The sequence below is a fragment of the Erpetoichthys calabaricus genome, chromosome 6 (genome assembly GCF_900747795.2).
Source record: "Erpetoichthys calabaricus chromosome 6, fErpCal1.3, whole genome shotgun sequence".
Lineage (NCBI taxonomy): Eukaryota > Metazoa > Chordata > Cladistia > Polypteriformes > Polypteridae > Erpetoichthys > Erpetoichthys calabaricus.
This window is the reverse complement of record NC_041399.2, coordinates 213,326,532-213,340,348: the sequence shown is the minus strand read 5'-3', so window position 1 is coordinate 213,340,348 and position 13,817 is coordinate 213,326,532. Positions and strand designations below refer to the sequence as shown.

General features: G+C 42.4%; 1 protein-coding gene across 1 annotated transcript in view; it reads left to right on the top strand.

Moving 5' to 3' along the window:
- Window positions 1–13,817, top strand: part of tmeff1a (transmembrane protein with EGF-like and two follistatin-like domains 1a) — a 237,551-nt gene that overhangs the window by 143,629 nt on the left and 80,105 nt on the right. Inside the window, exon 2 of the mRNA XM_051929006.1 lies at window positions 9,555–9,664. Within this exon, the coding sequence (XP_051784966.1) occupies window positions 9,555–9,664 (110 nt within the window). The remainder of the gene's footprint in view (window positions 1–9,554; window positions 9,665–13,817) is intronic.

Sequence of the window (13,817 nt, the reverse complement as noted above, 5' to 3'; positions counted from 1 at the left end):
TATCCACCCTAAGATTTGCTTACATGTTGACCTGCTCACGTCCTTCGGATCTGAATGAGCAGCCTTTGTTTCATGGAGCTCTCCTTATTACAGGCCTGCATTCGAATGGTTTGTTCATGGGACAATATCCAGGGTACGCTGGGCAGACTGGCCTTGGAGCTTCTGGAAATTTCCTGGCCATATGATAGGGCGGTCTTTAGAAGTAGGTGTGGCTGGATGTCAGAGTATTACCAGAAACGGAAAATATGATAATTGATATGCATTTAGTTATTCACTTTACTAGTATAATGTTATTGTTTATTTATCACTCTTAAATGTATACAGTGCCATACACTGTACCAGAATGCGGTGGCAGGTCTTTTTAATTGCTAAAAGTAAGACTTCTGACCCCTGCCCTTCTCACGTCCATTAACGAACTCACCTAACCTTATACTGTAACACTTGGACAGTCAACCCTGCCTACATCTGACTCCGTCCCTTGTCACATCCATCAGTGAAGACCTAGCCTTCTACTGTGTAACACTCGGAAATCCAACCCCGCCTACATCTGACCCCACCCCTTCTTGTATATGTCAGTAAACACCTAGCCTAATATGGTAACATGGACATTTGACACTGCCTACGTCTGACTCCGCCCCTTCTCACATCCATCAGAGAAGACCTAACCTTATACTGTGTAACACTCAGACATACAACCCGCCTACATCTGACCACACCCCTTATTGCATCTATTGGTGATTTCCTATCCTTATATAGTAACATTTGGACATTTGACACTGCCTACATCTGACTCTGCCCCTTGTCACATCCCTCAGTGAAGACCTAGCCTTCTACTGTGTAACAATCGGACATCCAACCCCACCCCTTCTCGCATCCGTCAGTGAACACTTAGCCTAATATGGTAACATGGACATTTGACACTGCCTACATCTGACTCTGCCCCTTGTCACATCCATCAGTGAAGACCTAGTCTTCTACCGTGTAACACTCGGACATCCAACCCCGCCTACATCTGACCCCACCCCTTCTCGCATCCATCAGTGAACACTTAGCCTAATATGGTAACGTGGACATTTGACACTGCCTACATCTGACTCTGCCCCTTGTCACATCCATCAGTGAAGACCTAGTCTTCTACTGTGTAACACTCGGACATCCAACCCTGCCTACATCTGACCCCACCCCTTCTTGCATCCATCAGTGAACACCTAGCCTAATATGTTAACATGTGGACATTTGACCCCAATCCATCCCATAACCTGCAGCAACGATGCTTACATCTATCATGTGTTCTTATGAAATGCATTGCATTTTAATTTCAGCAGTCTTTGTAGCTGTTCTTCTTCTTCATCATCATCATCATCATCATCATCATCATCTTCTTTATTTTCCTCTTTTCTCACTTGTATGTCAACCATTTCAAAAAATATGCACAACACCAACTGTTGTTATACAGTACCAGTCAAAAGCCTGGACACACTCACAAATTGTCACGTTTTTTTTATAGACATTGACAGCTTTTTTTATCAAGATACCATTACATTGATTTAAAAATATAACCGAGGCATTTTAATTGTGATTGCAGCTTGAAATGACTGATTTTTTATTTTTATTTTTAAATTTATCATTCATAAAGGACTGCAAAGCCCTATTTCCAGTAGCCACTCCTTCAGTGTCCTAATGTCCTTGTTCCCCTGTGAAGTTCAAAACAGGTCACCGCCAGGTGAGGGGGTCAGCAGTTGCAGTTGCCAACTTTGAAATCCCCTCTAACTAGAAGTAGTGTAATAGGTAAACTGCTCTTGATTTGGCCCCACATTGAAATTTGTCGCTTTTTCCCCAAGCTCAATCAATCAGTAAACATCATTATATTATAACAAACAACAAAACCCTCTCAAATGTACACCAGCATGACTGAAAGGGAAGACGACTATAAACAAAGAAAAGACTCAGACTTGGCTTAAAATATAAACAGCAGTGACAAGTACATGAAACATTATAAAGGCGTAATGTGACACCAGCTTCATTTGTCATCCTCTCCTAAAACAGTCATGTGACCTGACTTGCCATAAAGCAGTCACCAAGTTTGACATCCCCTCAGACTAGAAGTTATGTAATGTGATGCCAGTTTAATTTGTTATCCTCTCTCTCCTGTAGTCGTGTAACATGACCTGCGCAAGGCAACGAGATCAGCAATTGAAGTCACTGAGTTTGACATCCCCTACAACTAACTGTTGTGTGATGCTGGCTTAATTTGTCATGCCCTGCTACTCTAGTTTTATAACCTGGTATCTGAAAGGTGACGAGATCAGCAACTGAAGTCACTAAGTCTGACAACCCCTCAGACTAGAAGTTATGTAATGTGATGCCAGCTTAATTTGTCATCCCCTCTACTCTAGTCATGTAATCTGACCTGTGCAGGGAAACATCATCAGCTGCTGAAGTCACTAAGTTTGACATCTCCTCCAACTAACTGTAGTGTAATGCTGGCTTAATTTGTCATCCCCTGCTATGCTTATCATGTAACCTGACATCCGAAAGGTGATGAGTTCAGCAACCAAAGTTGACAAATTTGACATCCCCTCAGATTAGAAGTTATGTAATGTGATGCTGGCTTAATTTGTCTTCCCCTCTACTATAGTCGTGTAACATGACCTGCGCAAGGCAACACGATCAGCTATTGAAGTCACTAAGTTTGACATCCCCTACAACTAACTGTTGTGTGATGCTGGCTTAATTTGTCATCCCCTGCTATGCTAGTCATTAACCCTGACATCTGAAAGGTAACGAGTTCAGCAACTGAAGTCTTTAAGTTTGACATCCCCTCAGACTAGACATTATGTAATGTGATGCCAGCATAATTTGTCATCCCCTCTGCTCTAGTCGTGTAACATGACCTGCGCAAGGCAACACGATCAGCTACTGAAGTCACTAAGTTTGACATCCCCTGCTTTTGCTAGTTGTATAATGTGATGTTCTCGGGAGAGGAGATTTGCAAGGCAGTCACCAAGTTTGACATTCCCACAGACTAGAAGTTATGTGATGTGATGCTGGCTTAATTTGTCATCCCCTGCTATGCTAGTCATGTAACCTGACATGTGAAAGTCACAAGATCTGCAACTGAAGTCATTAAGTTTGACATCCCCTCAGACTAGACATTATGTAATGTGATGCCAGCGTAATTTATCATCCTCTTTACTCTAGTCGTGTAATCTGACCTGCTCAAGGCAACATGATCAGCTACTGAAGTCACTAAGTTTGACATCCCCTGCAACTAACTGTAGTGTGATGCTGGCTTAATTTGTCATGCCCTGCTACTTGAGTCTTTTCACCTGACATCTGAAAGATGACGAGTTCAGCAACTGAAGTCATTAAGTTTGACATCCCCTCAGACTAGACATTATGTAATATGATGCCAGTTTAATTTATCATCCCCTTTACTCTAGTCGTGTAACATGACCTGCGCAAGGCAACACGATCAGCAACTGAAGTCATTAAGTTTGACATCCCCTGCAACTAACTGTAGTGCGATGCTGGCTTAATTTGTCATGCCCTGCTACTCTAGTCGTGTTACCTGACATCTGAAAGGTGACAAGTTCAACAACTGAAATCATTAAGTTTGACATCCCCTCAGACTAGACATTATGTAATGTGATGCCAGCGTAATTCATCATCCCCTTTACTCTAGTCGTGTAATCTGACCTGTGCAAGGCAACAAGATCATCTACTGAAATCACTAAGTTTGACATCCCTTCCAACTAGCTGTAGTGTGGTGCTGGCTTAATTTGTCATCCCCAGCTACTTGAATCATTTAACCTGACATCTGAAAGGTGACGAGTTCAGCAACTGAAGTCATTAAGTTCCACATTCCTTCTGACAAGATGTTGTGTAATGCGATGCCAGCTTAATTTGTCATCCCCTGTTTTGCTAGTTGTATAATGTGATGTTGTCGGGAGAGGAGATTTGCAAGACAGTCACCAAGTTTGACATCCCCTCAGACTAGGCATTATGTAATGTGATGCCATCTTAATTTGTCATCCCCTCTACTCTAGTTGTGTAACATGACCTGCACAAGGCAACACGATCAGCAACTGAAGTCACTAAGTTTGACATTCCCTGCAACTAACTGTAGTGTGATGCTGGCTTAATTTGTCATGCCCTGCTACTCTAGTCATGTTACCTGACATTTGAAAGGTGACGAGATCAGCAACTGAAGTCATTAAGTTCAACATCCCCTCAGACTAGAAGTTATGTAATATGATGCCAGTTTAATTTATCATCCCCTCTACTATAGTCGTGTAACATGACCTGCGCAAGGCAACACGATCAGCAACTGAAGTCATTAAGTTTGACATCCCCTGCAACTAACTGTAGTGTGATGCTGGCTTAATTTGTCATGCCCTGCTACTCTAGTCATGTTACCTGACATTTGAAAGATGACGAGTTCAGCAACTGAAGTCATTAAGTTCAACATCCCCTCAGACTAGAAGTTATGTAATATGATGCCAGTTTAATTTATCATCCCCTCTACTATAGTCGTGTAACATGACCTGCGCAAGGCAACAGGATCAGCTACTGAAGTTTGACATCCCCTGCAACTAACTGTAGTGTGATGCTGGCTTAATTTGTCATGCCCTGCTACTCTAGTCATGTTACCTGACATCCGAAAGGTGACGAGATCAGCAACCGAAGTCATTGAGTTTGACAACCCCACTCACTCAATGACGTATAATGTACATGTTAGCTCAGTGACATATTTGCATTCTGTTTTCGCTGTTATTTTTGTTTTTCCGGGGTCCCTTCAAAAGCGCTCTGACCCCCAGCATCACTGGTTTTGTTTCCAGTTCAGTACAGCTCTTTATGTGTCTGACATTTATACTGTGTTTATGTACTGTATATGTTGCACTGCGGTCCTGGGAAACGTTATTTCATGCCACCGTATGCTGCAACGTGGTATAGAGGTGGTATGACAATAAAGCCAATTGATTTGATATGCATCTTTAAAAATAAAAGTGTGAAAGTTGTCTCTTTGACGAAGTCAATAAATCAGCAGTGCTCCAACTTCCGGTGACAGTTCACACAAACCTTGAACACACCGCACACCGAGTGCTACGCGGCATCTTTCTTTCTAGATAGATAGATAGATAGATACTTTATTAATCCCAAGGGATTAATTTATAATTTATAATTTTATAACTCGGTTCTTTGTTAATTTTGTCGTATAATGGTAATTACTGTTTTGTTTTTTTTTTTCTTTGCCATTCGTGTCAGCCACGTCCATCTTAAATCGTCTCCCCGTCCCCAGGCTCGACTTGACCCATCTGAGGTGAAGGCCGGCGTCTCTTTCAAGGACATTTGCCATCCAGCAATTAGCTGAAACGCGTCTGTCCATCAGAGAGTCCTCGGGCCGCCATGCTGCGCCGCACACACCTCATCGCTCCACTTTATAAGAAGCAAGGCAGTGGGTTCTGTTTTTTTTTTAAGTGCTGGAGGTCCAAGGCTAAGTCGGCCTCTTTTTGTTTTTCTTCCTCTTTTTTTTTTGCTCCCTAAGTGGTCCGCTTTACTGGCGGTGAGCCGTAGGAGGGAAATCTGCCAGCCTGGTGGATAATGAGGTCTGAGCACGACTGTCAAGGACCCCGGTGAATACCTTTTACAAACATTTTAAATTGGCTGAAGAGAAATTTGCGAATATTGTAAGTCACGGTGGGGGGGGGGGGGGGGAGGCTTAGAGAATAAAACAGCTGATTGTTGACAGACAGCAAGGACCTCCAAGCCAAAAAGAAAAAGAAACAAACATGTAAGTGCCGTTCTTTACAAGATCGTCAGGGTGGGGAGTCAACTTGGCTGCAGGTTCAAATCCCACTTCTGCCACCATCCACATCTCTGCTGTTAACCTCCTTAGTGTCCCGTTTCTCAACCCAGAAAAAAAACGTGCCATTATTTTCATCAAGAAAAAATACTAAGTGTAACAGAAATATGTAAATACCCAAAAGTCAATGTAAATTGAGGTGGAAGTGTCTTTGTCTGCGTGACGTCCACTGCTGGACTGATTGCAGGTTTAGGTCCTGTCCGTCACGTGTTACGCTTTGAGATCGTCGCTTGTCATTGCAGTCGGGCAGTGTGCACGGGTGTTTCTTTGCACACTTCTCTTACAATATTTTTTTCTGTTCTTTGCATGTGGGAGGATAGAATGTCAGCCGAAAATGGAAGAAGGGGCACCAAGCGGCACAGGATTTGTTACTTATTTCATTTCTGGAGATATTTGGATTCAAATTCAGAAGCGTTCTATTAGGCCGAATCTTAAAAGCAATGATAGCTAATGTGGCAAGCGGCTGGGGGTGGGACCCAGCCGGGACGCCCGGAAGAACTGGAGGAGGGATTACGCCCCCTCCAGACCGCCCTGGTGGCTATGGGGACCACGGGAAAGGAGCTTGGAAGCTCAACCCTATAGGGGCCCGTGGGCACTGCCAGGGGGCGCCCCGATTCCTGAGGAGCCCTGGACCTCAGTACTTCCGCCACTCACCCAGAAGTGCTGGGGGGGACGAAGACCAGGGCACAGCCAGCACTTCCACCACACCAGAGAGTGCTGGCAGGCATTCATTGGGAGGCACCTGGAGCACATCCGGGTGATCATAAAAGGGGCCGCCTCCCTTCATTCAGGGGCTGGAGTCGGGAGACAAGAGAGAACAAGGTCTTGGTGGAGAGGAGTGGAAGCGGCCTGAAAAAGTAAGGCATTTGATGGTGGCCAGGACTTTTGGGGACTTTGGGGCTGTTGTAGATAGATAGATAGATAGATAGATAGATAGATAGATAGATAGATAGATAGATAGATAGATAGATAGATAGATAGATAGATAGATAGATAGATAGATACTTTATTAATCCCAATGGGAAATTCACACTTATTGTAAATAATGGACTGTGTAAATAAATGTGTGTTGGGTGATTTGAACATGTCTGCCTGTCTGTGTCCGGGTCATCTTCCACAATATATATATATATATATGTGTGTGTATATATATGTATATGTATATATACTGTATGTATATAAATATACATGTATGTGTATATGTTCTATTTATATATATAAAATCCAAAGTCTGTCTGTATGTCTGTCCACTTTTCACGAGATAACTACTTAAGGGATTTAGATCCGTTTCTTTCCTTAATTTTCTTGAACATTCCAGTTGATTTTGTAACTTCTCTCATTGCGCTAAGTATCATAGTTCACTTGCAGGACCTATGTATTTATGCAAATCCGAGACAGAGGCTGTGGACCGAGGGGACGAATGGCGGGCCCTCCTCACTCACACTGCAGCCTCGGGGTGTAGTTTACATCTGCTTAGCTAGCGAACAAGAGAACTACTTAATGGATTTAGATCAGATTTTTTTCTATAATTTGCTTGAACATTCTGGTTGATTTTTCGACTTCTCTCATCATGCTAAGTGTCATAGTTGGCTTGCAGCAGTGATATACTCGCGCTAATCCAAGACAGAGGCTACGGGCCTGGGAGCGTGACGTCAGGAGTGGGGAGCTGGGCGGGGCCCTCCTCACTGTCCTGTTTCACTACTATGTGGGTGGAGCTGTGGGGATCAGTGTATATTTAAATTTTAACCTATCTTATGTAGCACATCTAGTGTGTGTATGTATAATATATATATTATATATATATATACTGTATATACACACACACAAGCTGTGCTACATAAGATAGGTTAAAATTTAAATAATCAACTTCCGCATTAACACTTGCTCTGCACCAGACAATGCATACTGAGTGTCTCTGTTATATACCAATTGGTAGGGGATTCATAAAACCAGTGTCAATGTGTGTGATATGCTATCTATTGAAATCATAAATGCACTGCATTTTACTACTGAAAATGTTTGTGACACACCATCTTTTGGATTGACACAGATGTAGAAAACAGACAATTATCCTTTTATTAAGGTGGATGTGTGTGTGTGTGTATGCCTTGCCTTTCACCCTATGCTTTCTGGGATAGGCTTCTGCTTTCCTGCAATCCTGCTTAGGATAAAACAGGTTTAGGAAATATTTATTCATCCATTCATCTAAATCTATGAAAAATTTTTCTTCACAATTTCTATGAAGTATACAGTGGCTTTCTATATAGTCCCTTTCACATCTCTTATGCACAGTGCCTGTCTATTTATTTATTAAATAATGCCTTTAAAATCTAACTTTCTGCCTATTTTATCATTCATTGCATCTATCTATTTTTCTGATCATATAGTGCCTTTCAAATCAAACTCACAGTGCCTGTTCTATCTATCTATCTATCTATCTATCTATCTATCTATCTATCTATCTATCTATCTATCTATCTATCTATCTATCTATCTATCTATCTATCTATCTATCTATGTCTTTCTGTTATATAGTGCCTTTCATATCTATCTATATATCTATCAACCTACCTATTATATTATGACTTTTGTATCTAACTTAACTTTATATAGTACCTTTCATCTGCCTTTTATGCAGTGCTTTAATTCATTTATTTATTTACATATGCATTTGTAGTTCATACTTCTCTATGTCTCTGTGTCCTACAGTGAACTGGCGCCCCCTTCTGGGCATTTGCTTTGTAGAAGAGTTAATTAGAGAGAGTCACACTGCAGTGGTAAATAATGAAAGCAATCCTAATGAATTTGGCTGACATTCCCAGGCCCAGTAAAACATTTTTTTGATGTAATTAAGTTTCATTTTAGAGTGGTAGGGTGGCACAGTGGTAGCAACTGCTGCCTCACAGATTCATTATTACTGGTATAAGTGAGGGCGCGGCAGGGTGGCATAGTGGGTAGCGCTGCTGCCTCGCAGTTGGGAGACCTGGGGACCTGAGTTCTCCCTGCGTGGAGTTTGCATGTTCTCCACATGTCTGCGTGGGTTTCCTCCGGGTGGTCTGGTTTCCTCCCACAGTCCAAAGACATGCTGGTTAGCTGGATTGGTGATTCTAAATTGGCCCTAGTGTGTGCTTGGTGTGTGTGTGTGTGTGTGTGTCCTGTGGTGGGTTGGCACCCTGTCCGGGATTGGTTCCTGCCTTGTGCCCTGTGTTGGCTGGGATTGGCTCCAGCAGACCCCCGTGACCCTGTGTTCGGATTCAGCGGGTTGGAAAATGGATGGATGGATGGTATAAGTGAATACCTTGCCCAGTGTGGGTTGTCTTTTATTCCTGTGGTCTTTGTTGGGCTTTGCCTGCAGGTTTTCATTCCTCCTGTTAATTTGAAAGTCTAATTTGGCTGACTGTGGGTGTGTAACGGGTGCCTACCCAGCACTGGATCGATGCCCTCTCCAGGTTGGTTTGTGTCTTGCACCCATGTATTAGAATTTGTCTTCCCTCTGATATTCTGGTTTTCCACCATTAATCCCAAAGATGTGCAGGTCATTTTATTTGGTGAATCGAAGTTGTGTCCTATGATGGACTGGCACCCCGTCCAGTCATGATGGCTCCCACATTACACTTGATGTTGCCCCATCCAGGGGGTTTGAGAATGTGTAATGTTGCTAATTGTTTTATTTCTTTTGAATTTGCAGAGTTCAGTGAAAAAGAAAGCGACGTCCGGGTCTGCGATGAGACATCATGTAAATATGGGGGCGTTTGCAAGGAGGCGAGTGACAGCCTAAAATGTCTGTGCCAATTTCAGGTATGTCCTATCCTATAGCTGTCTGACATTGATGCACGTAATCTTATTTTTTAATCATTTATTAGCATTTTAATTATCAACTGAAAAGTAGATGGTAGACAGCACACTCTTTTTAGGGAAAAATTAAAACTAACAAAATATGAGCATCCCCTCCCCTGTTGGTGCCCACCACCCAATCCAGCCCAGTAAGGACAAAACAAATGAAAATGTTTGAGCTGCCTGTCTAGATGGAGAGCATCCACATGGGGGCGCCATAAAGACATTAAGAGCAAAGTCAACACGCTGGGTACCCACCATCTGCTGCTGGACCACCTTCACCAGTAGCGCCCATCTCTTAAAACTGGGGCCAGATCAGCCAGTTGATTGGCACAAATGAAAGTGAATTACGAAAGGAGGATTTCTGAAAAGTGAACAAAGAGAATTGGGGGAATTCCAGCAGAGAGCAATGCTGTTTATTGTTTATTCTTTTTCTTTTCTGCAATTATAAAGTGCTGTGAAAAAGTTTTTGACCCTTTGCAGATAATCCTCTGTTTTGCATATTTGTGAACAATAATGTCTTTAGATCTTTAGACAAAACTAGGGGGCTCTGCTGCCCTCTGATCACTTCGCTCGCCAACACCCGGGCGGGCGCTACCCGCTAGGCACTTTACGGCTCTGCCACTCGCTTATGGGGATGCGGATTTACAATTTAACTCTTTGAGGGCTGAATATTTTTTCCAAAACGCAGTTTCTGAAAAGTAATGGTTTCCACACAGAAATCACCATAAAACATCTGTTGCTGCATGCTGTGGCAGCCAGTGTGACAAGAATGTGCAGCAGGCTTGCTGCCAAGCTGTCTTCACGTGGCTGAGGCATTGCAATCTGGTTTCTACCTCTTATCATTGTTAAGTGGCACTCCTCCCTGGCGAACATTGCCATAGGCGTATCAGCTACATGAACCCGTTCAGCACCATGATTAGCTGGGGACCAGTCAACTGAAGCTGGAACCTCACCTTCGTTTCGATCACTTGTATCAAAATCGGAGTTTGACAAGTCATAGTCCAGTTCAGAGATAACAGGCAAAATGTCGTCCACGCAGCAGTTTGCTTTATGCATTCACTTTGATCTCTCGCTAGATGTCAGTGCCATTTTTGGTGTTGTTTGTACCTTGCTACTAACACAAGTGCAGGAAATCTCGGTCAAACCAATGAAGCTAAATTTCCTTCTAGCAACGAGAGTCCAGCTAAAACATAACGGTTGGTTTTGTCACAGTTGACAGTCGATTACCATCGTCAACTCCTCCTTTTGACAAAAACATCAGCCCTGAAAGAGTTAAACAGATTTCAAGGGAATTATTACATACTAGCAAAATACCTGCGCTTCGCAGCGGAGAAGTAGTGTGCTAAAGAGGTTATGTAAACATATATATATACATATACATATATACATATATATACATATCTACATATACATATATATACATATACAAATTTACATATCTACATATATATACATATGTACATATATATATATATACACATAAATATATACATATCTACATATATATACATATGCACATATATATATAAATATAGACATACATATATACATACATACATACATACATCCATCCATCCATTTTCCAACCCGCTGAATCCGAACACAGGGCCATGGGGGTCTGCTGGAGCCAATCCCAGCCAACACAGGGCACAAGGCAGGGAACCAAACCCGGGCAGGGTGCCAACCCACCGCAGGACACACACAAACACACCCACACACCAAGCACACACTAGGGCCAATTTAGAATTGCCAATCCACCTAACCTGCATGTCTTTGGACTGTGGGAGGAAACCGGAGCGCCCGGAGGAAACCCACGCAGACACGGGGAGAACATGCAAACTCCACGCAGGGAGGACCCGGGAAGCGAACCCAGGTCCTCAGGTCTCCCAACTGCGAGGCAGCAGCACTATCCACTGCGCCACCGTGCCGCCCACATACATACATATCTACTATATTCACAGCATTCGTAGTCTGAATCACAATCTGATTGTATGGGTGGTTACCTACCAGGTAACGCTTGTGGTTGGCCAGCAAGTCGGCTAACATCCGCCACGGTGCCCTCCTTCAGTTGCGAGAAGCAGATCATAGAATGGTTGAAATAGTTTACTATCAAATAATACAAAGAGTACGCGACACGTGTTTCGCCCTAATTCTGGGCTCATCAGGTGTACACACTCACTGCATATAGCCAAATTCCCGCGCTTCGCAGCGGTGAAGTACTGCTTTTAAATTTTAATTAAGAAGAAAAGAAAACCTTTTTAAATTGAGGGAAAATATCCCAATAACAATTTGCTAATGATCTGTTTTTTTGTGAAGCAGCCTTAACACAGCTTTTCCGCTGTTTTATAAACGAACACCATATAAGGTCTTCCTTTTTCCTTGCTTCGCCAAGGAAGGGGCCTTTTTATTTAATCCACGGGTTGTCTGCTGTTTTTTGTTTGTTTTTTACGATTGTTATAGTTCTGTTTGTATACCACGTTGTCAGTTCAGCACTCCGGTTGTAATATGACCAAGCTGTGCAAGCTTACTGTTAAGAATGCAACGTATAGTTGTACAGGAGAAAAGCAATCTTGCCTCATATCAATGGCAACCTTTTGTAGGTCTATGAAGTTAATTTAAACTTTAGGTTCCCACGGTGCTTTCTTTCCGAAATACCTGCACTCATGAATATGTCCGTATGCATCAGTCGCCCAAATCCCCGCGCTTCGCACCGGCGAAGTACTGCTTTTAAATTTTTATTAAGAAGAAAAGAAAACCTTTTTAAATTGAGGGAAAATATACCAATAACAATTTGTTAAGGATCTGTTTTTTTGTGAAGCTGCCTTTACACAGCCTGTCCGCTGTTTTATAAACAAACGCCATATAAGGCCGTCCTTTCTCCTTGCTTAGCGGTTCTGTATTGTTTTATTGTTCGTTTATTACGATTGTTATAGTTATTGTGTAGATATTTGAGACTCACTATTCTGTTCAGGTACCCATTTCCTTTATGTAATCTGCGGATTCTCCGCTATTTTTTGTTCGTTTATCACGATTATAGTTATTTATTGATTCCCTTCTTTAGCTGACTGCCTGCTCATATAAGGCGCTCTGCTGTTTTTTTGGGAAGCAGTCTTTACACAGCTTCTCTGCTATTTTATAAACGAACGGCATATACTGTAAGCCCATCCTTTTTCCTTGCTTCGCCAACGGAAGCAGCCTTTTTATTTAATCCACGGGTTCTCCGCTGTGTTATTGTTCGTTTATTACGATTGTTATAGTTCTCTTTGTATACCACATTGTCAGTTCAGCACTCCGGTTGTAATATGACCAAGTCGTGCAAGCTTACTGTTGAGAATGCAACGTATAGTTGTACAGGAGAAAAGCAATCTTGCCAAACTTAATTTAAACTTACAGTTTACACCGTGCTTTGTTTCCGCCGTAGCTGCACTTATGAATATGCTTGTATGCGTCACTCGCTCACTTCTTATTGTTTCACTGCCTTCTCAATTGTGTAATGAGTGATCACATGTGCTGCATTCAGTCATGGTATTGCAAACGGCAGCGGAAGCATTTCTATAAACTTAATTTAAACTTACGGTTTACACCGTGCTTTGTTTCCGCAGTAGCTGTACTTATGAATATGCTTGTATGCGTCACTCGCTCGCTTCTTATTGTTTTGCTGCCTTCTCAATTGTGTAATGAATGTTTTCTTCAGCGCTCTTTGGGGCTCTTCCTTGTTTTCTACGTACTGCGTTCACAGTCAGTTCACGTGATTACGTGGGAGGCGTGATGACGCGATACGCAACTCCGCCTCCCACGGCCAGCGGGCTGCAGTCCATTACAGTATATGGACAAAAAAGAGGTTCCAGTTATGACCATTACGCTTTGAATTTCGAAATGAAACCTGCCTAACTTTTGTAAGTAAGCTGTAAGGAATGAGCCTGCCAAATATCAGCCTTCCACCTACACGGGAAGTTGGAGAATTAGTGATGAGTGAGTCAGTCAGTCAGTCAGTCAATGAGTCAGTGAGGGCTTTGCCTTTTATTAGTATAGATGCAGGATAGAGCTAATTATTTTACATTACGGCGAGTAATTAACCATAGTAAAAAATAATAAATTGAACGTAAATTAGTTT